At 49.8% G+C, this 26,151-nt stretch overlaps 2 protein-coding genes across 4 annotated transcripts in view; one reads left to right on the forward strand and one right to left on the reverse strand.

Moving 5' to 3' along the window:
• Positions 1–244: 244 nt before the first annotated feature.
• On the reverse strand, positions 245–12,005 carry THAP8 (THAP domain containing 8). 2 transcript variants are annotated; one of them, XM_024733956.1, is made up of 4 exons: positions 11,855–12,005; positions 2,999–3,191; positions 2,445–2,837; positions 245–819 (listed from the first exon to the last, which is right to left on the reverse strand). In XM_024733956.1, exons 1-4 carry the CDS (start codon positions 11,935–11,937, stop codon positions 679–681), a joined length of 810 nt encoding a protein of 269 aa, XP_024589724.1. In that variant the 5' UTR covers positions 11,938–12,005; the 3' UTR covers positions 245–678. The 2 variants fall into 2 exon arrangements, with proteins under 2 accessions (XP_024589724.1, XP_024589725.1); XM_024733957.1 differs by having other exon boundaries at positions 11,869–11,981.
• Positions 12,006–12,275: 270 nt separating this feature from the next.
• WDR62 (WD repeat domain 62) overlaps positions 12,276–26,151 on the forward strand; it is a 46,849-nt gene continuing 32,973 nt past the window's right edge. For both annotated transcript variants that reach the window (XM_024733811.1, XM_024733812.1), the window contains exons 1-8: positions 12,276–12,815; positions 15,589–15,680; positions 17,040–17,102; positions 21,302–21,359; positions 21,597–21,767; positions 22,629–22,766; positions 23,182–23,364; positions 24,751–24,911. In XM_024733811.1, the coding sequence (XP_024589579.1) occupies positions 12,639–12,815; positions 15,589–15,680; positions 17,040–17,102; positions 21,302–21,359; positions 21,597–21,767; positions 22,629–22,766; positions 23,182–23,364; positions 24,751–24,911 (1,043 nt within the window). In that variant the 5' untranslated portion in view covers positions 12,276–12,638. The remainder of the gene's footprint in view (positions 12,816–15,588; positions 15,681–17,039; positions 17,103–21,301; positions 21,360–21,596; positions 21,768–22,628; positions 22,767–23,181; positions 23,365–24,750; positions 24,912–26,151) is intronic.

The following is a 26,151-nucleotide window of genomic DNA, read 5'->3' on the forward strand; positions in this document are numbered from 1 at the left end:
CACACTCACTCCCTTCCCTGCTTCAGTGTTCGCCATAGCAACACTGTCTTCCTCCGGCTTATACCTTAGATGGTAGGGTATGTGCAGAGGCCGTTCTTCTCCCTGGAACATCCAGTCCACATGCCTTCCAGGCCAGCTCCTTCTCATCATCAGGTGTCTGCTCAAACATTGTCTCCTTAGAGAGTCCTCCCTCCCACCCAGCCCATTACATTTTCATTCAGTCTTTATGGCACTTATCACAACCTGGAATTATACTGTTTATTTACTAGTTCATCTTCTGCTCAAGCAGAAAGTGAGCACCACGAGGACAGGACTTCTGTCAGCTGTGTTCACTGCTGTATCCCCAGCTTGGCACCAGCCTTGGCAAAGGGTACAAGGGGCTCTTCAGAACCAGGTACAACTCTCTCCAAACAAACAACCCTTGCTCTGCTCTGAGAATGTTTTACTGACCGCAAAGATTGAAGGTGGGGTTGGGACCTGGTTCCCAGGATAATCACTGCTGACAGGGGTCTTGGGCCCAGGTCAGCCCTAAGGTTCAAGGGGGTTCCTAGGAGGAGGTGGTGGGAGCCAGGGTCCTGGGGGAGGCACTGCTATGCCCCAGGCATGGGTTATGGGGCTGGGCCAAGCCCACATTTGATGCGTCTCTCTTCCTCTGTCTTCTGTCATCTGTCCTGGTCCTTATGCACTGGGAGTCTGAGTGTCCAGGAGCTCAGGCTTGGTGTCCAGGGTGGGAGGTACAGGAGCTTGGGCAAGGACCACAGCTATGTCAGGCCCTCCACAGATGATGGTGAAGGCTTGGGACTCCTCAGGTCCAGGGAGCTGGGCCGTCCCAGGCAAAGAAGTAGTAGAGATGGAGGACACAGGGGAATGAGGGGAGTGAGGGGAGGGAAGGAGGGAAGGAAAAAGTGGGGGCAGGGGGAGAAATGGTGAGGAACAGGGAGGTAGAGGTGGGAGGGGGGTGTCAGGAGACAGAGAGAGATATGGGCAGAGAGAGATGTGAGGAGAGAGATGTGAGAACCAGAGAGACATTCATGAGGGTATAAAGAGGTATGGGGAAACAGGGAGAGAGATGTGGGGGAAGAGAGACACGGAGAGACAGATATGGGGGGTGGGAGAAATGTAGGGGCAGGGAGACAGGGATATGGATATGGGGGATAAAGATGCAGATGAAGAGAGACATGGGAAGTGGGGAGATAGATGTGATGACAGAGACATGGGGGCAGAAAGACAAAGATGAATGTGGGAGAGAAAGGAAGAGGTTGAGAGACAGGGATGGAATGGGGACAGGGGAGGCAGAGAGAGACACTGTCAGCCCAGGGGCCCTGGCAGGGTCCATGAAGAGCCGCAGGCCTGAGTCTGAGTTATGTCCTTGCCCCCACCCCTACCCCCTCATATGTCCCTCTTGCGCTCCAGCATGGTTCAGGCCACAGTCTCAAACATGAAGCCTCCGGGGACAGCCACTGCAGCTCTAGCTGACTGCTACTATCTGGGGATGCAAACCCAGTGCTGCTAGATCTGCTGAGCCTTCAGGAAAGACCAGAAAATATTTTACAGCATTACTGAGGCCAAAAGAATAATATCTGTGGGCCAGGCCCAACCCACTGGCTGTCAGGTTGAGACACCTTAGCTACAGAGGTACCTCAGGGGCTTTCTGAAACCCCCTCCCACCTCCCTTGTCCAGGCAGGAACAAGGGCCCTGGGACCTCAAGCTTGACCCTGGGGTTTTAAGCAGGAAAAAGGCCTGGTCAAATTTTGATTTTTAAAGACATGGTCCCCTTGGGAATTCCTTGGTGGTGCAGTGGTTAGGACTCTGTGCTTCCACTGCAGGGGGCACGGATTCGATCCCTGGTCGGGGAACTAAGACCTCACAAGCCGCGTGGCGTGGCCAAATAAAAAAAGACATGAGCCCCTCCGCTCCCCACGCCAGAAAATACTCAGCAGTAAAACATAGGGGCAAAAGGGCCTTAGATAGGGCCTGGGAGACTCTAGTATAGAGTTGCAAACTCAAGCTTTATAGGGGCCAGGCAGGGAGTGCTCCCACAGAGGAGCACAGGCCTCCTCTGGGGCCAGACACCTGGGTTTGAATCCTGGCTCTGCAACTTACTGACTGCCTGGCTTTGGGCAAGTTACTGGACCACTCTGTGCTTCAGTTTTTTCATATGGAAAATGGGGACACGAGCAGTTTCAATATCAAGGTCATAGTGAGTTTTCAATAAGTTATTTACTCTGTGTCTAGAAGAGAGTAAGGGCTGCTTAAATATTATAATATTATTAATAGATGGAGCAGCCACTATTCAGCTCCCACCGATAGTTGCTTGGCATTGCCAGACTGATTTTTTTCAAGCCAGAAATTTGGAAACACGGGTGAAATGTTCTGACTTTCAACTCTGGACTCTAGTTTAGCCGAAAGCACACCCACTGTGTGGGCCAGGCAGGGCACTCACCGCGCGCAGCCGGCCCCGGTGCGCCGGTGCCAGCAGGCTCTCCGCGCGCAGCTGCTTCGCCAGCTGTTCCAGAGCCCGCAGCCGCGCCTGGTGCCGCTCATGGCGCCGCTGGAGCCTCCGCACCCGCCGCTGCAGCGCTCCCAGCGCCGCGCCCAGCCCGAGCCAGGGGTGCTGGGCCGACACTCCAGGGCGCGGCCCCGTGGGAACCGGCGGAAGCGGCAGGGGAGTCAGGAACACGGTGGCTGGGACCTCGGGGCCCCCGGATGCTGGCCCCAACACCACAAGCTGTACGGGGCCAGGGGCCGGGACGGCTGGACCAGGGGACAGGGACGTGGCCTCCTGCGGAGTTGGAGGCACGACTGGTTTCTCGGTGCTTCGGGAATTCGTCTGCCTCTGGAAGACAAGGCAAGGGTTGGGGGATCGAGGACATCAGGGCCGGACTCCAAGGAAAATTCCTCAGGAGTGGAGGGCTGAGAGTCAGTCTGCAGGAGGGACCTCCCTCAGAGGGGAGGGCGGGGGATCAGACTCCAGCAATGGGACTCTCCTGAGCTCACCTTGGCGGGCGGCGCTCCGGAGAAGATGGAGGGCACAGCATCCGGCCGCAGGTAGCGCACGCCCCAGCGCCACTGGAAGCAAGAGGGGGCGAAGTGCTCGCTGCACAGGTGCTGGTGGCAGCTAGGCACCCAGTGCTCACACCCCATGTGCCTCAGCCAGGCCTGCAGCCGGGGGCCATCCTTCAGGGGGAACCTGCCGGGGGGCGGGGTCAGCGAGATCAGGTCCAACCCCACCCCTCCATGAGGATATGCACACCCAGAGGTCCCTGAGCTCCAAACCTCTGCCTCCCCTGGGCCAGAATCTGGCCCTGCCTCCCAACCAGGCTCTCAACCTCCTACTCACATCCAGTTCTTCAGGCTCCACCTTTTAAACACCCAGCATCAGCCCACCTCTCCCACCTCCGCTGACCCTCGCATCCAGCCTCCAGCCTCCCCTGGCTGGGTTTTTGCAACAGTCTCCTTCCTGGTCTCTTTACCCACTGTCACTCTCCCTTCCCCTCCAGTCTGTCCTCAGGAGGCAGTTTACAGAATTGGACAAATCTAGAATGTGGGAGATCCCACATTCATGGGGGTAGGGGTGGGATTATAGATTAAAAGAGATTTAAGAAACATCAGTCCAAAGGCAGATGTGGACTTTGTCTGCAACAAGCCATTCTGTAAAAAGACATTTTAATACGATTGGGGGAAACTGAACATGAATTGGGTATTAGATGATTGTAAGAAGTTAATTTTGCTAGGTGTGATAATTATATTGGTTTAACCTTCTAAATAGTCATCTGTTGGAAAAATATTCTGAAATATTTATGGATAAAAGACCTAATGCCTGGAATTTACTTTAAAATACTACATTAAAGATGTACATGGGAGGAAGGTGGATGAAAAACATTAGCAAAATGTTGACAACTGGTGTAAATGAGTGATAGATGTACGAGGATTCATTTGAACAACTCTATTTTTTGTGTATGCTTGAAAACATGTTAAAAAGTTTTTAAACAACTTAACAACAACAAATAACCCGATTAAAAAATGGGCAAAGGACTTGAATAGACATTTCTCCAAAGAAGATACAAATGGCCAACCAGCATATGAAAAGATGCTCAACATCATTTATCATCAGGAAAATGCCAAACAAAACCACAAGATATCACCTCATAACCATTAGAATGACTACTATACAAAAACAAACAAACACAAAATAACAAGTGTTGGCAAGGAGGAGCAGAAACTGGAATGCTGTGCACAGCTGGTGGGAATGTAAAATGGAGCAGCCTCTATGTATGGCTGTTCCTCAAAAAATTGAAAATAGAATTACCATATGATCCAACAATCCCTCTTCTGGATACACACCCCCTAAAAATTGAAAGCAGAGTCTCGAAGAGATATGCGCATACTCGTGTGCATAATAGCATTATTTACAATAGCCAAAAGTGGGAAGAAACCCAAGGGTCCATCAACAAATGGATTAGCAAAAGGTGGTATATACATACAATGAAATATTATTCAGCCTTAAAAAGGAAAGAAATTCTGACACATACTATAACATGGATGAATCTTGAGTACATTACGGTAAGTGAAATAAACCAGTCACAAAAAACCCAAATACTGTATGATTCCACTTATATGGGGTATCTAAAGTAGTCAAATTCAAAGAAACAGAAAGTAGAACGGTGGTTGCCAGGGGCTGGGGGGAGGGGGAGGGAAATTGGGAGTTCTTGTTCAATGGGTATAGAGTTTCAGTTCGGCAAGATGGAGAAGTTCTGGAGGGACTTCCCTGGTGGTGCAGTGGTTAAGAATCTGCCTACCGACGCAGGGGACATGGGTTCGATCCCTGGTCCGGGAAGATCCCACATGCCACGGAGCAACTAAGCGCGTCCGCCACAGCTACTGAGCCTGCACTCTAGAGCCCACGAGCCACAACTACTGAGCCTGCGTGCTACAACTACTGAAGCCCGCGTGCCTAGAGCCCGTGCTCTGCAACAAGAGAAGCCACTGCTCGCCGCAGCTAGAGAAATCCCGCGCATGGCAATGAAGACCCAATGCAGCCAAAAATAAATAAATAAATTAAAAAAAAAAAGTTCTGGAGATTGGTTGCTCAACAATGTGAACGTGCTTAATACTACTGAATTTAAAGATAGTTAAGAGGGGAGATTTTATGTTATGTGTATTTTACCACAATTAAAAATTTTTTTAATTTTAAAGTTATTTTTTAATGAATTAAATAAAAGCTTTCCCAGTGGGAGTGATAGGGATTATCTGATAAAGCACCCTCTACAGGCGCCCAACGACTTCTGTGTCCATAAGAAGTAGTGCCACCCATTAACTGGTGCCACTGTCCCCAACGTCTCTTTTTGCCGTCTTTTATAGCAATTCACTTTCTATTTAGACCTTGGTTCAAGACTGTCCACAATAAAGACCTCATTTCCCAGCTTCATTTGCAGCTAGAGGTGGTCACATGATTAAGTTCCGGCCAGTTTGTTCTGTGGGAGCTGCCAGAAACTGTGAAACATTAAAGGTTTATTTTAAGCAGCATTAGATAACTAATACAGTCAGTCATCCACATCCCACCTTCACAATGTCTTCCATATCTGTGACTTTTTTTTTGTGTGTGTGACTTTTTTTTTTTGCGGTACGCGGGCCTCTCACCGTTGTGGCCTCTCCCGCTGCGGAGCACAGGCTCCGGATGCGCAAGCTCAGCAGCCATGGCTCACGGGCCCAGCCACTCCGCGGCATGTGGGATCTTCCCGGACCGGGGCACGAACCCGTGTCCCCTGCATCGGCAGGCGGACTCTCAACCACTGTGCCACCAGGGAAGCCCTGTGACATTATTTACTTAACATTTTTCTTAAAATTGACCAACTTAAGTATTAAATGAAGATACCTAAAAGAGAAACTTTAAACCACAATTGAAAATGGAATACCAGTATCAATTCCATAAATAGGAGTTAACCATAAAAACACCTGATATCTTTACTTGCTGAGGGCTATAAGGCCTGCTCTCTCTTTGTTAAAGAGTAAGGAGTGTTAGAGGGTGGGGGACAATCCCATCCATAGGAGACAGGACAAATAAACTCAGGCATATGCACACAAAAGAATACCATGCAGCTCTAAAGTAGGCTGAAGGCACTGTATGAACTGATATGCTATTGTCAGGCATACATTACGTGAAAAAAGCAAGGTTCCAAATAGAGTATATCAGCTTTTAGTAATTGTGGCAGCCTGAATAACGGTCCCCCAAAAGACATCCATGTCCTAATCCCCGGAGCCTATGAATATTGCATTTCATGACAAAAGATGTGATTAAGTTAAGGATCTTGAGATGGGGAAAATTATCCTCTACATCATCCAGGTTGGCCCTAAAAGCAGTTGCACGTATTCTTATAAGAGGGAAGCAGAAGAACATATTACCACAGATAAAAGAGGAGACGCAATGTGACGACAGAAGCAGAGATTGGAGTGATGTGGCCAAAAGCCAAGGAATGCCTGTGGACACCAGAAACTGGAAGATGCAAGGAACAGATTTTCTCCTAGAGCCTCCTGGGGAATGCAGCCCTGCTGACACCTTGATTTTTGGCCCAGTAAAACCGATCTGGATTGTGAGAGAATAATTCCTATTGTTTTAAGCCACCAGGAGTTTGTAACAGCAGCCATAGGAAACTAACAAAGTAATAAAGGGGGAAACAAGAACATATGTTCAGATTTGCTTGCATTTGCATAAAGAAACACTGGGAAAGACACATAAGAAAGTAAAGAGGCCACCAGTGGGGAGAAGGTGGATGGGATGGACAGAGGTTGTTGGTGGGGAGCAAAGGAAGGCTTCTCAGGCGAAAGGCAGACAGAGAGAGAAGTGGGGGATAGCTGGTGAATGAGGACAGAAGGGCTGACTCAGAGGAGAGCATGGCATCCAAAGAGCAGAACCCCAGGGCACAGAGCCAGGAACTCTGGCTGCTGCAGTTCCTTCACCCTCAATCTGAGATCCAAATGTTCTCACCAGCCTCCTTCTGCCTGGACACAAACATGAAATCCCTTGTACCAGCACTTCCTACCTACTCCTGGGCAGAGACTGCCAACTGATTACTCCACGTCCACTCTCTTCTTCCTTACTAACAAACTCCAACTTTTTTGAGGCCATAATGTGCCCTGTTAGACGACTGTCTCCCAGATTCCTTTGCAGTAGGTGGGCCATGTAACTAAGTTCTGGCCAATACTTTCATGTTGGGTGAGACATCTAGGATGGTACCTTAAATGTGAGAGGGTTCTCAAATGGAATCAGAAGCAGCTCAAGGCGCAAAGGAGGAAAGTAATATCATAGAAAACCTCTTCCTAATTTGGTCTTGTTTTTATTCTCTTTTGTTCCTCTAGATGGCAACATTTATGATAGGAAATGTCTCTCTCTAAAATTCTACCTTAAGTGCACAGCCAGTGTCCTCCTTTTTTTTAGAATATTTTAGTCTTGTTGGCCATTCTATCTACAGCACTGCTAGGAGTTCTTCTTTTCTTCCTTACTAACATAACTCAGAATGTCTTCAGGGTGGTTAACTGCCCATCAAAAGACTACATTTCCCAGGCTCCTTTGCAGTTTTGGGAGGGTGACCAATGATGAAGAACCCGCCGTTGGGTGGGATTTCTGAGGCTTTGTAAGGGGAACCAGCTCAGTTTAGAGTTGTGTCTCTTTTGCTCTTCGTCCCTTCTCTTTTCTCCCTACCAGAAATGTTTGGGCATGATGGCTAAGGTACTTGGCAGCCACTGGATGGATATGAAAGATGGGACCCTCATCCCTGATGATTGTGGAACTGTCACACCAGCGCTCATCTGCCAACCTCTATACTTGCTTCATGTGAGAGAAAAATAAACCTTGCGGTAAACTGTATTATTGTTCAAGACATTTTCTGCCCTTCCCCACACGAAGATACACATTTCCACTCTACTGACCTGACGCTTGCCATAGACTTGCTGTGGCCAAAGAAGTAAAAGTGATATGGGCCACTTCTAAATATGCAATTTACCAGGAGCCATTGGGTGATTCTCCCCACTTTCTCTTTTCCCCCCTCCCACAAGACCACCAATATTCCAGGTAGGGGAGGCTCCTTCAGCCTGAATCCCCAATTAAGATACAGTAGAGAAGGGCCACAAATGGCCGACAAAGGACATTAGTGTGAGTGAGGAATAAACCTTTGTTGTGGTAAGCCACTGAGATTCTGTGAGTTTGTTACTGTAGCATAACCTAACCACGCTGATTCCTACAGACCCCGTAATTTGGTAAAGCCACTATTATTTCAGCAATTTGTTACTACCAGACAGATGCAATTCCTACCTGTGAGACACCTCCCCCTGCCATGAGAGATGACTGTCATTTGTTCCTGAAAGGGCCTAAATCACAACTAATGAATGTTTCCTTTGGCACCCAGGCAGGAATTTTGAGTTACTTCCTAGCAGCCACTTCCCTCAGTGTTTCACCTTGTTCCTTCCTAGCATCCATGCCCTCTCTTGAATCTCCTTTGGAGACTGCTCCTCACCAAACTCTTAGCTAAATGGCTTCTTCAAGAGTGACTCAGGGATGGACCTTGAGGTGGGAATGTGTCAGCCTGCGTGAGGAACAGCCTGGCAGCCACTGGTGGGATTTAAACAACACAGGCATGAACTGATTTTTATACGGTCGCCTGGCTGCTATGCACAGTTCTCACCGTTCTCCTTATTATTATGTGTGAAGCACTTAGAACACTTACCTGGCATACAGTAAGTGCTCTTTAAGCAAGTTATTATTGTCATCGCTGTAAGGGAAGCAAGCGTAGAAGTAGGGAGACCAGCAAGCATCTATCACAGCGTCTCATTAAGAAATGATGGGGACTTCCCTGGCGGTCCAACGGGTAAGACTCCGCGCTCCCAATGCAGGGGGCCCGGGTTCGATCCCTGGTCAGGGAACTAGATCCCACATGCATGCCGCAATTAGGAAGTCCACATGCTGCAACTAAGAAGTCCGCGTGCCACAACTAAAGATCCCACATGCCACAACTAAATATCCTGCATGATGCAACTAAGAAGTCCGCGTGCCATAACTAAAGATCCCACATGCCACAACTAAATATCCCACATGCTGCAACTAAGACCCAGCACAGCCAAAATCAATAAAGAAAGGAATATTAAAAAAAAAAGAAAGAAAGAAAGAAATGATGGCAGCCTGGGCTATGCTGTGACAGCAGAGGTGATAAGAAGTGGTCAGACTAGGAATGTGGTGGGTTTTCTTTCTTTCCTTATTTCCTAATAGTTTAGTGAGGATTCTGTCATTTGCATTTACAACTGTATTGCCAAGGAGTTAGGGCTTTTGTTGTGATTGCTGCAGGATGGGACTGTTTTGGAGGGTAGAGTCAAAGGATGGATTAATGGACTAGATTGGGGGCAGTGGTGCTGAAGAAGAGAAAGGATCAACTTGTGTCCTCAGTTCTTCAGTGATTGACCCCGCACCTATCTATGAGCTTTGTCAGGGCAGGAACAAGATCTGTCAGGGTCCTTTGTGTCCAGCAGGAGCTTACTTACTACAGGAGACGCTCGGAGTTGCTGACTTAATAAACGATGTCAGAGTGATATATATTAAAAAGCAAGTCTGGACATACTGATTTAGGTTCAAAGACTCCTCTGCCCTCCTCCTCCCCTGAACCAGGGTCCCTCAAGGGATAGCTGGGACATGGCATTCTGAGTTTCCTGAGGAGCCCACCTGAAATGCATTCATTGAATTCATCCAACAAATATTTACTGAGCACCCACTACGTGCCAGGCACTGTTCTAGGTGGTGGGGACACAGCAGGGAATAAGACAGAAAAAAATCCCTGCCTTCATGGAGCTGACATTCCAGTGGAGGAGCCAATAAATGAATATATCAAATATGTGGTATGCTAGAAAGTGGTAAATGTTAAAGGGAAAAATAAAGCAGGAGGCGAATAGGGAGAATATGTATGTACTGGGAGAGGGTTATCATTTTACAGAGTGGTGGTCATAAAGGGAAGATCTTTCCAGGCAGAGGGAACAGCACAGGCTGTTCAGAACAGGGAAAGGTCCTGGGGCAACAATGTGCCTGGCATGCTAGAGGAACATCGAATAAGCTAGTGACACTGGAGCGGAGTTAAGTAAGGGGCAGGAGGGAGGAGATGAGGTCAGACAGAGAGTAGGGATCCAGCTCCTGTAGGGCTTTGTAGGCCTGTTCTCTGCCTGCTCCAGCCTCACCTTCTTGTCTTTACAGAGTCAGGTGGGAGCTGGGGAGGGGATCTGAGCCCTGAACAGACTGTGGGAGCAGGCTGACAAATGGAGAGGCTACTAAAATAGTGCAGTCATGCAGTCGGGAGGTGACACTGGCCAACACCAGGGTGGGGGCAAGGAAGGGGGTTAGAAGTGATAAATTCCTGATAGACTTTGAAGGGAGAGCCAACAGGATTTGCTAATGGACTGGATGAGGAAATGTGTCCTGGCCCACTTAGACTAAGGCCACCAGGGACAAACATGTAGTCTAGGGAAGTCAGGTTTATTTACCACAGCAATAAGGGAACTGTACACCAGAGATACTGTGGGGAGTTTCATCAAACAGGAAAATTATCATTATTTGGGTTTGGTGAATAGGTGAAATTTAGGTGAAATGTAAGTGAAACAGTGTTTGGATAGGCTCACAGCAAAGCAGAACTGTGTGTAAAGGGATCAATATCAGACCTGGATTACAAAGTGGACCCAGGGTCTGTCTCCTTGGAAGCAATAAAGTTTGGATAGATGTGGAATACTGTGTCCAGAAACCCCTTACCTGAAGCTCTGCACCTGGACTGTAAATCAAGGTTGCTTCTCTGTGTCAAAGTGACTCAACTTCTCCAAACCTTAAGTAAGAGGTTTCATTCTTACTGATGTAATTTCAAACAGCAGTTTGTGATGGCCTACGATTTTAGAGAACAAAGCTTCCTAGTAAGAAAGCAGCAGTCACTCAAAAGAAGGGGAGTTTTGGGCTTCCCTGGTGGCGCAGTGGTTGAGAGTCTGCCTGCCGATGTAGGGGACATGGGTTCGTGCCCTGGTCCAGGAGGATCCCACATGCTGCGGAGCGGCTGGGCCCGTGAGCCATGGCCGCTGAGCCTGCTCGTCCGGAGCCTGTGCTCCGCAACGGGAGAGGCCACAACAGTGAGAGGCCCGCGTACCAAAAAAAAAAAAAAAGAAGGGGAGTTTTGTCACTTTCCATCTGCAACACGTCCCTGAGAAAAATATAGAAAAATTTTTTCCTATTAACTCTTCAGCTAGCTTTTCCCGTGTCTGTCATTCCAGCCAAATAAATAAGAGAGCAGGTTTTTTGTTGTTATTGCGTTTTTTTTGTTTTACAGTTCAAGCTAATTTTACTTTCTCAAGTGTGAGAAAAGAGAAGAAGTAAAGATGACTCTAAGGGTTTCTAGCCTGAAAGACGGTAAGGATGGAAAGCTATTAACTAGGATAATAAAGGATATGGGAGGTTTTAGGAGAGACAAAATCAGGAGCTTGGTTTCGGATGTTTTGAGTTTGAGATGCCTCAAATCCGTGGGGATGGCGAGTGGGCAACTGTAGGCTCTTTCTGAGCCTGGACCAACCTCACTTCTGTCTACACGGCCCTCCCATTCCTCCGCTCGCCCCGTTCACTACCTGCAGTTAATCGCCTACCCCTGCTGTTTCACACATCTGCACCTTTACATGTGCGGTGTCTACTGTTAGTGAAACACTGGGAACACGGTCTCTTCAACCTGCTAACCCTGCTTCCAGACACCGGCAAGATGGACTAGGTCCCCCGCACTGCTGCATTTACCCTCGGGCCCGCCCCCACAGGGCCCCGCCTCCCTGCAAGCCCCGCCCCTCGCTTGTGCTCACTTGTAGAAGCTCACCGGGCGGTTGTCCGCGCCCAGTTGGCCCGCATTGTTGGAGCAGTTCGGAGCCCGGCAGTACTTGGGCATGGCTGTCCAACCCAACTGGGTTTTCCCCGGTCTGAAGACGCACTTTGGTCCTCGCCGGGCGCCGCCGAACCCCGCCCCGCCTGCGCGCTTGCAGCGTGCCTGACGTAAGGGGCCCCGTCACGTGCCCGCGTACTGCGCGCCAGGCAGTGTTACCACAGCTACGCCCTCATCACGTGGCAAATGGAGACAAGCGAGAATGTCTGCGCAAAGCCGGCTCTTTGCTACCCGGACCTCATCACATGATGGGGGAGAGGTGGCGTCAAGGCGTTTCTGAGTCTGCGCCAACTCTTCAGTCTTTTTCAGCTCCACCCTACGCTTACATCCGGGCGACTGCCACTGCGCGGATAGTCGCCCTTCGGTGAGGGTGGGGGGGCAGCAAAAAGCGAGGCGAGGAAGCTTTGGTATTAGCTTCGTAAAAGTTAAAACCTGATATTTAATGAATGATGAAAACACAGACGGGATTTAAAAAAAACTCCACAACGCTCGATCAAGTATCAAGCTGAGGAGCCGTGGCTCCACCCTGCCAGACCCTCTGCTCCGACTCTTAGCTCTCATTGGTCAAAAGCGCCGCCCGGCAACTCTGAGATTGGCCAGACCGGCAGCCGGCCGCGTCCAATGGGCGGCGGCGCCGGCTTTCCCGCGGCCGTTCGCAGTTCGGTGGCAGTTGAGGAGCGTAACGGTCGCCGGGCTCCGGAGTGACGATGGCGGCCTTGGGGCCCGGAGGCTACGCGCGGAACGATGCAGTCGAGAAGTTGCCATCCATCATGGCGGGAGTTCCGGCGCGGAGGGCCCAGTCCTCCCCGCCCCCCGTTCTACCGCTCTGCCTCCGGCGGCGGACGAGACTCTCGGCGGCGCCCGAGGACACGGTGCAGAACCGGGTGAGGAGCTGCTTGCCTTGCCCATCTCAGTTCCAGGTTCCCCTGGGTCTCCCTTGGGCCCGCCCTTAGATCTTTGACACCGCCTCTCAGCCCCCGGTTGGTACCCCCTCTTAGTTGCTCTCTGACCCGACTAGTCCTCTAAACCCCGCCCCCTTAGCCAAGGCTCATCCCACTGCCCTGTCTCCTCCTCTCTCGGGTAGTGCCCGTCGTTCCTACTCCCACTTCTCAAACCCTGGCCCCACCCTTAGCCCTTGGAGCGTTGCCGGGGTTCCTCCCTGGCCTTGTACCTTGGAGCGCATTTTAGTTTTGCTAATCACCTCCTAGTTCTGTTTATCCCTTTAGTTACCTTTAGATGTATCTCTGGGCCACTTTTGTATCCTTCCACTTTTGTTGACCTCACCCCCCTCTTGGTCTTTAGGGTCTCTACCAGGGTTCAGTCCCGAGTCCTACTTGTTCCAACTCTTCCTCAGCTCTAGCCTGCCTTCCTTCAACCGCTGCCTTCTCTTTCCTTCTCCTTTACCAAGGTGGGATTCTTAGTCCATATTGCCACCCTAAATTATGGACAGGATGTGAGTAATATTTGTAAAATCTCAGCAGCACTGCCGGAGGTAGGGAGACGGCGTGTGGAACAGTTCCTTAAATCCTGAGACACAGAAACAAAGATTTTAGAGTAGGTAGAAGAAATTCCAGTAGCACAGCAGCAATTTAAAAAATAGTTTTCCAACTCCCTGAGCTGCAAAGTCTGTTTTTATAAAATGGAGATAACGATAACCATGGTGTTGCAGGGAGATGCGACAAGATTGTGAATATGACCTACTTGGCACAAAGTCCAGGTAGAGGGTCAGTACTTGGTAGCTGCTGTGGATCTCGTTCCTCCTCCGTGGCTTTCTGCTACACTCTGATTATATCACCCACTCCTGGGTGCAAGGCACTAGGCAAGTGGCCTCTGCCCACTTCTCTCGCCATACTTCCCTTGGCCTACCTCTCATGAAGGTTCAGTCACACTGGCCTGCTTTCTGTTTTCCTGAGGCTCCAATCTCTTTTCCGCCTCTTAGCCTTTGTGTTTGTTGAGTCCTCTCTCTGGGCTTTTTGCTGCAGTCTACCTGGCTGGCTCCTATCCCTCGAGTCTCAGCCTGAATATCCCTACCCTGAAAGGCCTTCTTGAACCCCAGCCTAAAGCAGACCCCCACCTAAGTCTCTCACCCAGAACCCTGTACTTCATAGCCCTTATCTTGTATGTTCCTGAAGGTGCCTTGTGGGCACTAAAGTGTATAAAGGAGAGGAATAACAATAGTAATTTCAGAGATGCAGTATAACAAGGTGGTTAAGAGCACCACCTCTAAACCCAGACTGCCTGGGCTTTAACCTTAGTTCTGTTCTTCCTTTCCTGATCTTTTCTGTGCCTCAGTTTCCTCATCTGTAAAATGAGGATAATAATATAAGTGTTCCCTTTTAGGGTACTGGTGAAGATTAAGTAAGCTCACATATCTTAAGTACTTAGAACAACAGCTGGCACACTGTAAGTAAGTACTCTCTTGGTGTTAGTTACTGCTGTGATTGTGTATTCAATATTTTGGGTGATTGAGGTCATTTATTTTTCTTGTTTGGTGGTGTAGGGTCCATCCAGCTTGCGAAAGACCTAGTCTAAAAATGACCAGCTATGCTAATGCCCAGTAATGCTGATTAACAGATTAAAAAAACGTGACTGCCATTGCCTGGTTGCCTGGGTTAGTCCTGGCACTGCTCCTTCCAGATGGATTACCCTCATGGGCCTCTGTTTCCTCATCTGTAAGGTGGAGATGATGATGATGATAGTGACCACATCACAGGGCTGTTGTGAGCATTAAATAAGTTAATACAGTTATAGGTATTTAAACAGTGCCTGTCTCCTGGTTAGATGCTCGATGAATATTACTTATTACTATCTTCTATTTGCCTTTCATTTCTGAGGCCCCCCACCTTGCTTGAGAATGTTTTACTTTATAATAATTAGAAACTAGTCTCTTCAGAATATGAAAATACCACGGTTTGTTAGTTCATCCTCTAAATTGCTTAATCAGCCATGATGAGGACTGGCTCATTTGACTTACCTTGCTTAGAGAATTTTAAAATTTTAAGTGCGATTGTTCAAGTTCACTTGTTTCCTTACTCGCTGAACCTCTAGACTGTGAATTTATTGAGGGAACGGACAGCGTCCACTTCTGTTCACTGCTGTAAGCAAAGTGCTACACAAAGTGCTGGCTTTGAAGCCAGAGACTGCCTGGGTTTGTATCCCAACCTTGCCACTCCACAGGGGTAGGACCTTGGGCCTCTGTCCTCATCTGTAAAATAGTGGTGATAATAGCAGCTTCTTCGCAGTATATAAAATACTTAGAGTCTTATTCACCTTCTCAGTGAGGCCTTCTCCCCTTCCTCTGTACTCTCAATCTCCTTCCTTGCTTAGTTTTTCTCTAATGCTCCCATCGTCACCTGACATCTATTTTCCATATTTGTTCTGTTCATTTTCGATGTCCACCATCCCGTCACCCCCAGCATGGGAGCTCCAGGAGGACAGGGGTTTTTTTGTCTATCTTCCTCACCATTGTGTGCCCTTCACCTAGCACTGTATTTACCAGAGCAGCATTTGGGGACGACAAGCTTTAGGTGCTGGTAGATGACTCTAGACGCTCAGTGAATGTGTTGGAGTGACAGGGATTGAATGGGTGGCTGAGGTGACTGTGCCACGTGGGGCCTGCTGGGGCAGCTGCTTCTAATTTGGGCCTTTTCCCTGCAGGTATCACTTGAGAAGGTGCTTGGCATCACAGCCCAGAACAGCAATGGCCTAACCTGTGACCCCAGCACAGGCCACGTGGCCTACCTGGCAGGGTGAGTGAGTGGGTGGGCCTCGGCCTCTGATCACTGATCCTGAGTTCAGAGCCTGAAGTCTTCAATGAATCTCTCTGGGCCTCGCCTTTTCCGTCTGTAGAATGTATAATGCTGCCTACCTCTGAGGGCTGTGGGAAGGATTCCATGGGCCCTTCTGTGTATAGAACAGTACCTGGCAGGCGTGAGTGCTAAGAAAGCCTTATTGTGACTGCAGGCGGGAGGTGGCGGTGATTCTGGGAAAGGTAGGTGGTTAAGGTCCAAGCCATGGTTGGTGTCAGCCATCTGGATTTGTGTCCCAGCTCCACTGTGTGTGCCCTTCTCCAAGCCTCTGCTTCTGTAAAACAGAACTAGTGATACCCTCCTCTTGGGTAGTTAGTTGAGAGGACTGAAGGACATTTGCAACTGTTTATCCCACAAATACTGGTCTAGCCTGGCACTCTTCTAGGCACCGAGGGGACCCCTCACCCCCACAGGGCAGGGCAGAGCAGGGCCATAGTAATTCCTGATGAACAGTGTCTGTTACTGAGTCTCTGGGAAGCAGCCAGAATAGAGGACAGGGTTGGGCTCTTGAATCTGACAGGTGTGGATTCACTTACCCACTCTGTCCCCGACCTGCTGGGGAGTCTTGGGTAAAGGACTTCCCTCTCTGTAACGGGCTTCAGTTTCATCATCTATGAAAAGCGACAAAGAGTCCTGACCTCATCTGGCGGTTGTGAGGATTTAAAGAGATTGTGAACAGTATGTCTCTATTAGCCCAGAACCTAACAGTTACCACAGAGGAAGTGTTGGCTTCTATTTAAATTATATTGATATTAGTAATAATGTTGGGACTTCCCTGGTGGCGCAGTGGTTAAGAATCCGCCTGCAAATGCAGGGGACATGGGTTCAATCCCTGGTCCGGGAAGATCCCACATGCCGCGGAGCAACTAGGCCCATGTGCCACAGCTATTGAGCCTGTGCTCTAGAGCGCATGAGCCACAACTACTGAGCCTGCGTGCCACAACTACTGAAGCCCGTGCGCCTAGAGCCCGCACTCCGCAGCAAGAGAAGCCACCGCAATGAGAAGCCCACGCACCCCAATGAAGAGTAGCCCCCGCTCGCTGCAACTAGAGAAAGCCTGCATGCAGCAACGAAGACCCAACACAGCCATAAATAAATAAATAAATAGATGTTTAAAATAATAATAATGTTAAGTGCCCAGAATCCTCAGCATAGATAATGGAGGAGGAGGAGACTGAAGAGAGAAGCATCTGTTCAGAAAGAGCCTTGTTTATATGGGGGCTCTTGTGTTGGGAATAGAATCATCCCTGGACCCCAATACTCCCCTTAGTTTGGGCACATTTTCCTCTTTCTCCCCAGCTGTGTGGTGGTGATTTTGAACCCCAAGGAGAACAAGCAGCAGCACATTTTTAATACAGCCCGGTAAGCTGGGACCCAGGCATGGAGTAGGGGTGGGACCAGGGTCCTGGCACATCCCTCCTTCCCCACACTGCCTGGAAGTGCTTGTGGGTGGGTGACTCATTCATTCACCTGGTGGTTCAGTGACATTCACCAAGGGTCTGCTCAGTGCTAGGTACTGTTCCAGGTGCTGGGGACATGGAAGTTAACAAAAGAGATGAGAATCTGCTCTCGTAGAGCTGACAGCTTGGGTGGTGGGGGGAGGGACAGACTAAACTAGTTGGCAATTCCTAGCCGACCATGAGACCATGACTGTTGCTATGGAGGAAATGACGGGGATGTGTTAGGGCAGGTTCGCAGGCAAAGGACTCTCGTCAGAGTCTTATCAGAGCCTCCCTGAGGCTGAGAGCTGAAGAAAGTGAGGGGGTGACCCATGTGAAGGTGTGGGGAGAGCATTCCAGGCAGAGGGGACAGCAAGAGCAAAGGACCTGCAGTGGTTAAGAATCTCAGGATGTTTGAGGAGCAGTCAGGGTTCCATGGGTGAGGGGGAGGTGGGGCTGGAACCAGCGGAAGCCACATCAGGGGCCTTGGGAGGGCTTGGCTCTCATGCTGATTGCAAAGAAAAGCCACGAGAGGGCATTTGCAGGCTAAGGATATACTTCACACACCCCAGCCCTCCAGTACACTCTATCTCCCTTCCTTGCTTTACTTTTTTCCACAAAATGCACTCCTTTTTGATATGCTGTCTGATTTCCTCAGCGATGATATTTACTGTCTCTTTTCACAGTGTGAGCTCTCTGACGGCAGGGACTTTCTCTTAGTTAATTTCTGTGTCCCTATACCTTGGGTCAGTGTCTAGCACATTGATAACACTTATCGTTTCCTGAATGAATGAGTGTGATTTGGATTTTAGAAAGATCCCTCAGCTGCCAGTTTATTGAGGAAGGCCCTTGGCTTTGAGCAGGCCCAAGATGATGCCCGGGTCTGCCTTGGGGCTGATTGAACACTGTGTCATCCTGGGGCTTTGGTCCCAACCGGGTTGTGACCTTTGGGAGGCACCTCACTGCAACTTTTTATTCCACAAATACTGCACAAATAGTTCAAGCTTAGCTCCTTTGGCCGGGCTCTCCAGGTGGACAGATAAGTTGTGGGTTTTCTTCTTCCCTTACGATCCCTAAGGCAAGGTCCCTAAGATACAGTTTGGTAGATACAGATTCCCTCTCAGAAGGGGCTTCTTGGACCCTTGACTCTGACTGTGGGTTCTGTCACTGGTGGTGAGGGCAGAGATGGGTTCCAATCCAGACTTAAGTGTTTATTCACTATGTGATCTCAGGTGAAATACTGCTTGTCAATAATCACAAACTAGGGGCCCACAGACTTGTCTGACAGTATGTTTTAAATTAAATATTGGACTTACTTGACAACGTTTAAAGTTTTCTACACAAAAATTCAGATGCCCTCTCGTTTTAGAAATGTGAGAGATTCAGATCTCTGGGGCCCACATTCTCCTATGGCAGGGATGGGCTGGAGCTTGGTGGCATTTGTCAGAATGCCCCTTGCCCAATTCTTCTCATCCTCCCTGTTGCCTCCCTGAGTCCTGTAGGCGGTAGAGTAGGTAACCTTGATCCGAAGCAGATAGCGTAGAAGTATCCACTCTCAGTCACAGATGGGTCTGTCTTAGGAGGCAGTGTGGCCAGAGTGGAGGTGTTCATTGTAGCTGCATTTCAGAGTCACCTGATCCCAGGCTTCGCCCCCAGAGAAGGCTGAGTAAGTTAGTCTGGAGTAAGACCTAAGCACTGCCAATTTTTAAACTTTTTATATTGAAATAATTTCAGACCTACAAGAATGGTACAAAGAGCACCTGGACACCTTTCACCCATATTTCCCAAATGCTAACATTTTACCACATTTGCTTTATCATTCTCTGTCTATGGGAATTCCCTGGCAGTCCAGTGGTGAGGACTCCGCCCTTTCACTGCTGAGGGCCCAGGTTCAATCCCTGGTTGGGGAACTAAGATCTTGCAGGCTGCACTGTGCGCCCCCCCCCCCACAAAAAGTATCATTCTCTGATTCTCTGTCTATATACATAGTAATTTTTTTCTGAACCGTCTGAAAGTAAGTTGCATACCTGATACCCCTGTACCTCTAAATACTTAAGTGTGAATTTACTGCAAAAAAAAAGTATGACCTTTCAAAACCACAAAGATTGAGCAAAGTCAGGAAATTAAAGTTGGTACATCACTACCATCTGCTCCTCATTCAGCCTTCACCATTTGTCCCAAGAATGTCCTTTACAGCAAAAAGGATTCTGTCCAGCATCACGCATTGCCTTCAGTTGTCTCTTCAGTCTCCTTCAATCTAAAGAGGTTTCCTCCATCTTTTCTTGACTTTCATGACCTTGACACCTTTGAGGATTGCAGGCCAGGTGTTGTGTAGAATGTCCCAGCGTTTGGGTTTGTGTGCTGTTTCCTCATAGGTAGAGTTAGGTTGTGCAGGACCACCCCCGAAGGAATGCTGCGTTCTGCTCAGTGCATTCTGTCAGGAGGTGCGTGATGTCTTTCTCTGCTGTGGCTCGTGGTGATCACCTCGAGCCCTGGGTTAAGGTGGTGTCTGCCAGGCTTCTCCACTGGGAAGCCTCCCTTTTCCCCTTGTGATTAGTGAGTATCTTGAGGGGAGCTTCTCTGAAACTATGCAGATACTACCCTGTTCCTTACCAAACTTTTACTCACTAGTTTTAGCATGGCTTTGATATTTTTCAAAAGCTCCCTGGGGAATTCTCATGTGCCCTGTCTGCTTAGGTAACCTTGGCACGACTTCCTTGTGTTGAGGTCTCCTCATCTCAAAACTGGCTAGGAAGGGTCTTGACTGGACAGAGTGTGCGTGAGGAATCAGTAGCGGGGGCCCATCTGGCAGAGGGCCAGGCGCAGGCTCAGGCGTGCAGTAGGCTAGGGGCAGCTGCAGACGGCAGACCTGCCCTCTTCCCCACCCCCAACAGGCATGGCTTAAAACACAAGGGTGTGCTCTTCCTGCACAGACAAAACCAGGAAGTGGGCACTTAGGGGGCTGGTGTCTCTGCCAGCATCAGGGGCCCCACTCGTTCTGTCTTTCTGTTCACCATGCTTATTGGGAGGCTTAAGATCACCTCCTGGCCCAAGGTGAAATTCTGGTTGTCATGTGGGAGCAAGTGGGGAGCAGGGCAAAGAGTTCCCTTTGAGAAGCTTTTCTGGAAGTCCCACACAACACTTCAGCTTACCTCTCATTGGCCAGACTGCGTCATGTAGCTGTGCCTGTGTGGCTGCAGGAGAGGTGAGGAGATATACTCCAGCTGGGGCCGTTGCCATCCCCATGAAAACTGGGCTTCCCTTCGTGAGCAAAGAGAGACGAGTGGATATTGGATGGGCAGCACACCTTGGCTGCTACCTTAAGGAGCAGTGGAAGCTGCAGAGGGTTGAGTTGATGAAGATAAACGTTCTATGAGATTTTCCGTGACTCACTTAGAGGCCTCGACTTAGTTATCTGCACAGCAGTTTACTCATTCGAGGTGGACAATTACTAGACTGCTAAGGAACAGAGGTAAAAGCAGGATTAAAAGAGAGAGGAGAGAAAAAACAACACAGTCTGGGAATAGTGAAACTTGCTGCCACAAAACATGCAAATTAGACTGATCATTCAGGGCTCTTGCAGGCTAGCTGGGAGTGTTGACGAGAAGTGTGTTGGTTGTTTATGGGTTTTCCAGGACACCTTCAGCGTTTAGCAGTGGAGCACAGGCTGCAGGCTGTCTCAGTGTGATGTCTGCCAGGATCCTCCATCAGTACCACCTGCATAGTTAGGCCAGATCTGTACCATTTCCTGCATCTGAATTTCTCAGGGTTACAGGGTACATGGGGTCTTAGGGAGACCACCCTGTCAGAGGGAGAGGGAAGGAGGGTTTCCATACAGCATCCACCCCGTCAGGGTTTGGGGTTTTGGGGAGGAAGGGGCCTTTGCTTTCACAAAACCCCATTTCCCTGTGCCGCTTGCCCCCGCTTCTTCCAGCAGGAAGGAACGCACTGGGTGCTATGCTGGGCAAGGACGTAGCACTGGCTCTCTGGGAGCTGCAGGCGCTCACCTCTCCCAACCTCTTGGGAGTGAGGAGTGGGCCGAGTGCTGTGAGCACAGCCAGGCTGGAGTCTGGCTGCCCACCCTCAGTGGAATCAGTAATCAACCCCTTTCCTTGCCCCCAGGAAGTCTCTGAGTGCCCTGGCCTTCTCCCCTGATGGAAAGTACATAGTGACGGGGGAGGTGAGTTGTGATCGTGACTGAGTGGGTGGGGAGGGGCCTTGGGGCCATTCCTTCTATCCCCAGGAGGCCTGAGGACTCCCTGGAATAGCTCCTTCCTGGGCTAGAAAAGCCCCGTGACAGATGGGGGAGGTGGCTTTCGGGTGCACCCTGGGGCAATGCCAACTTCAGCCCTGAAAGCCCCTCAAGCCCCACCTGCGTGCAGAACCCGGCAGCAGTAAATGGCCCCATCTTCCCCAGAACGGGCACAGGCCCGCTGTGCGCATCTGGGACGTGGAAGAGAAGAGTCAGGTGGCGGAGATGCTGGGCCATAAGTACGGTGTGGCCTGTGTGGCCTTCTCCCCCAGTATGAAGCACATTGTGTCCATGGGCTACCAGCACGACATGGTACTCAACGTCTGGGACTGGAAGGTAAGAGCTGACTGGTAGGTGTGTGACAGCTGCCAGAACACCCTGAGTCTTGGGCATTGGGAGAACTAAATAAGGTAACTTGGTAAAGTGTTTAACCAACAAATATTTATTGAACATCTACTACATGCCGATGCCGGTTCTAGGCACCTGTTGCAGGGCACGTGACAAGTTGTCAACCCAGGGAACATATAATTCTTTTTATATTGACCAGCTGTGACCTTGAGCAAGGGACCTACCCTCTCTGTGAGTCTGTTTCCTCATCTGTAAAATGGGTATAATAGTATCTGCTTTGTTGAGTTGTGAGAATTCAGTGAGTTGATATGTGCTGGAAGGCTGGACTTTGGAACAGCTTGGGGAGGACTTGGAGTCGGGAGAAGTGGGTATCAAGTCCTGCCTCTGTTCATGACCTGCTGTGTAACCTTGAGCATGTGACAGCCCCCTTTGAGCATGACAGGGTGGTGGGGAGATGCACCTCCCTTGTAGGACTGCTGAGGGGATTCCACGAGTTATCCTGTGAAGGGCTGAGCAGGGCCCAGAGTAAGAGCCCAATATCTGGCAGCATGGGTCGTGTTGTCCTTACCTTCCAGCTGTGGCTGTCCTCAACACCATGTGTGGGCTGCAGGGCTTGGACTCTTGAGGAGAGCTCTGGAACTTACTTTCACGTGGGAACCTTTGCAGGCCTCAGTCTCCTCTGTGTTGGGAATGATAAGAGTGTCACGCATAGGTTTCCCCAAAAAGGAGGGCCCAAGAAAAACAGACTTGGAGCAGGGGAGGGTGGAAAGACGCAGGGCTGAGGGCAAAGGCTCAAAGAGTCTGATGAGGTGGGTGCTGGCGTGAACTTCTCTGCACCGATTCTTCCAGAAAGACATCGTGGTGGCCTCCAACAAGGTATCATGCAGGGTCATCGCCCTCTCCTTCTCAGAGGACAGCAGCTATTTTGTCACTGTTGGGAACCGGCATGTGAGGTTCTGGTTCTTGGAAGTCTCCACTGAAGCAAAGGTGAGTTGCTGTCCCTGCCACCTCATCCGGGCCCAGGGGAGGAACTGTCAGGGGTAGTAGGGACTCCTGGTTCTACCTGAGATTCAGGGGCAGTGGTCTCAGAGGCTGTCTAGCCTCTCAGGGGTCTGCCTTCTGCTTCTGGACCTGCTCTCCAGGTGCTGACTGACTGGTAGGCCCTGCTGGGTAACCTCCCCTGCTGGACCCCGGGGCCAGACTTCATCCCTGGCCTGCTGCCTCAAGCCACTGTGCCTGGAAGTGTGTGTTCTCTTTGTTCTTCCCTTCTCCATTCGGAGGAGTTTCTGAGAGTTCTCCTGTTTAGCTGTGTCGTATCCACTGGTCATGAGAGGCCCGCCGTGACCTTGCTGGGGGCTAGGCCATGTGGACGCTGTCTCACTGTGCCCTGCTCTGCCTCCAGGTGACGAGCACAGTGCCCCTCGTGGGGCGCTCAGGCATCCTGGGTGAGCTGCACAACAACGTCTTCTGTGGTGTGGCTTGTGGCCGGGGCCAGATGACAGGCAGTACTTTCTGTGTGTCCTACTCGGGCCTCCTCTGCCAGTTCAACGAGAAGAGGGTGCTGGAGAAGTGGATCAACCTAAAGGTACCCCAGCCTCCCTCTCTGCTGTCAGTGGGGGAAGCACTCCCCATGACATGTGTCTACAGGGACACTCAGCAGTCCCCCTGCGTGATAGTTGGTCACAACAGCTCTGGGTCTGACTTCCTGTTCTGCTTGTACAACTCTGGGAGAGTGACTTTCCCTCTCTGAGCCTCAGTTTTCTTATCTGTAAAATGGAATTACTGCTGCCTACCTCACAGAGTTGACAGGGGAGTCATGCGAGATAATATATGTAAGGCACTTAGCACAGTGCCTGGTTCCCCTATAATGGGGGTCAGGGTTACAATTGCTTTCCCATCACCATTTGACCCAGTTCACGTTTCTTTTCTTCACTGGGCACTCTTGGCTGGTGGGAGGACCGCTTTTTTTTTCTTTTTTAATCTAAGGTATCATTGACGTAATAATTTTTATATTACTTTTATCATTAAAGACTATATAAAATACATTAAATTTTAAACTAAAAGGTGATATATCAATAAATTACAGAACCACTTTTCTTCAGGATCTGAGGGTTTGAATCCAAGCTGTCTTCCTATCCTGGGCTTGGATGCCTGTTTGGCTGCTAGCAGGAGCATCACGGTTGTCCTCCTTGTCCTATTCCTGCTCTTATGACTCCCCTCTGGAGCTCAGCTTTAGGGTTAATGGCATGGCAAGAGGTGTGTGGAAGAATTCCGAGCTTTATCTGTCTTTCCTAGTTGGTTAAACATCATTTATTTCTCTCATTTGAATCCTCTTGCTAGAACTCATGCAGCTTTTAAGCAAGTCAGAAGCTTTGGATAGATAGATGTTTAGCCCCCGAGCAGGTGTCTTAAATGACCCATAAACTTAGTCCCTCTAGATTTGGAAAAGCTCCTCTAAGCTCTATCCAGAGGTCTGGCAGTTCCTGCCCCTTCTATCTGCATGCCCTGGCAGAAGAGACAGTCCTTCCTATATATAATATATATATATTTTATATATATAATAACTTTTTTCTATGCTGCTTTAAAGTATAATCTCTATGAAGGTATTTTTAAGCAATAAGGAATAAAGCCTAAAATTTAATTTAAGCCTAAAATTCAACGCTGCTACTGCAAGCAACCTATCTGAAGTCACAATCGGCTGAGATATTTTCCACACATAGCTGAGTTCCTCTATAACAATGATAACTCTGTCCCAATTTGTGCCTCTGTCTGCCTGCTGCCCCCTTTCCTTCAGTAGTGACTGAGCACTATATCCTGATTTCAAAAATCTTAACATTTGCAAAAATGGGTTTCTTAGACCCCAAAGGTGTAAGGCTTTTCTGGAGGCCCAAGGCTGTTCTGTCAGCCCCCATATCCCTGAACTGGGCCACACAAAACACGAAGTCCACCTGGGTCCCCTTTGCCCCCACAGGTCTCGCTGTCTTCCTGCCTCTGTGTCAGCCAGGAGCTCATCTTCTGCGGCTGCACAGATGGGATAGTCCGCATATTCCAGGCCCACAGCCTGCAATACCTCACCAACCTGCCCAAGCCGCACTACCTTGGAGTGGATGTGGCCCAGGGCCTGGAGCCCAGGTACTGCCTGGCACGGGGAGGGAGAGGGGCCTACCTAGAGTCTGTCGGCTGGTATGCATCCATGCTTCCAGATCCATCTACCTACTGGCCAGCCTTGGGCTGGAAGCAGGACACAGGCTGTAAGGAGGCAGCAGGATCTCGTGAAGTCTGCAGTCTAGTGAGGGTGCTGGATGATAAATGAGTGCATAAACAAGATCATTTCAGATAGTCGTAAATGCTTTGGTGAAATAAAGCAGGGACTCAAGAAGGAGAGTGTCTGGGAGTGGGGCTGTTGACTGGGTGGCCAGGGGAGGCCTCTCTGGTGAGAACAAGCCAGCTGTGTGGAGAGCTGGGTCCTGACAGCAAATGCAGAGGCCTTAAGGGGACAGCACACTGGGCTCCGTGTGTCACAGGAACGGCTCGGGGCTGTGTGGCTGGAGTGCAATGTGCTGGGGGGAGCGTGGTAGGAGACAGGTGTGGGCATTGATGGAAGCTGCTGAGAGGAGCTTGGAGCCTATTCTGAGATCACTGGGCAGCTACTGGGACCTTAGGCACTGGTGTTACTGGTTCAGGCCTTGAGTAGTAGCTCCTCTGGCTGCCATGTTGAGAGCAGGTGGAGGGGCTGAGCTGTGGTGTATCTTCCCTTTTGTTGTAAGTCTGTTTTGTGGGGGTTGGGGGGCTACCTAACCAGAGAGATCGGGGTGCCTGGGGCTGCCTCTTCATAGGTTGCTGGACACTACCTCCTGGGTGTGCCTTTTCTAAGAGAGCGCGTGGAGGGGCATACTGGATGTCGCAAAGGAAAGAGAAGGTGGGTGAGCAACCCACAGACAGTAGTGTGTTGTAGTGGCCGGGGTGCCCAGCTCTGCCACCTTCTGCTGTGTGCTGTGTGGCCTCGGGCAGGTCACTGTATCAACGAGTGCTTCTGTTTCCTCGTCTGTAAAATATAGTACCTACCTCTCATGGAGACTGTGGGAATTCAGCACAGCTAAAGCTCTCGGCTCGGTACATAGTAAGTGCTCAGTCAACTGTAGCCTTGGTAGGAAGGCCCCAAGCCAGGGGACGGCTCACCAGCCCCCTTACACAGGGAATTTTGATCATGTGTTTGTGAGGCTGAGAGAGAGAAGGCCTGATCTTTGTGCCCATTATCCTATGCTCAGAGAGAGAGGATGGAGCTTGGGCTGAGTGAAAAGAGGGGAGAGAACTGTTAACAGGAGTCGAAAATTCAAACACTCTTAGGGGCTAGGCAGAAGCTTCCAGTTTA

This window comes from Neophocaena asiaeorientalis, unplaced genomic scaffold, assembly GCF_003031525.2.
Source record: "Neophocaena asiaeorientalis asiaeorientalis breed wild unplaced genomic scaffold, Neophocaena_asiaeorientalis_V1.1 scaffold280, whole genome shotgun sequence".
NCBI lineage: Eukaryota > Metazoa > Chordata > Mammalia > Artiodactyla > Phocoenidae > Neophocaena > Neophocaena asiaeorientalis.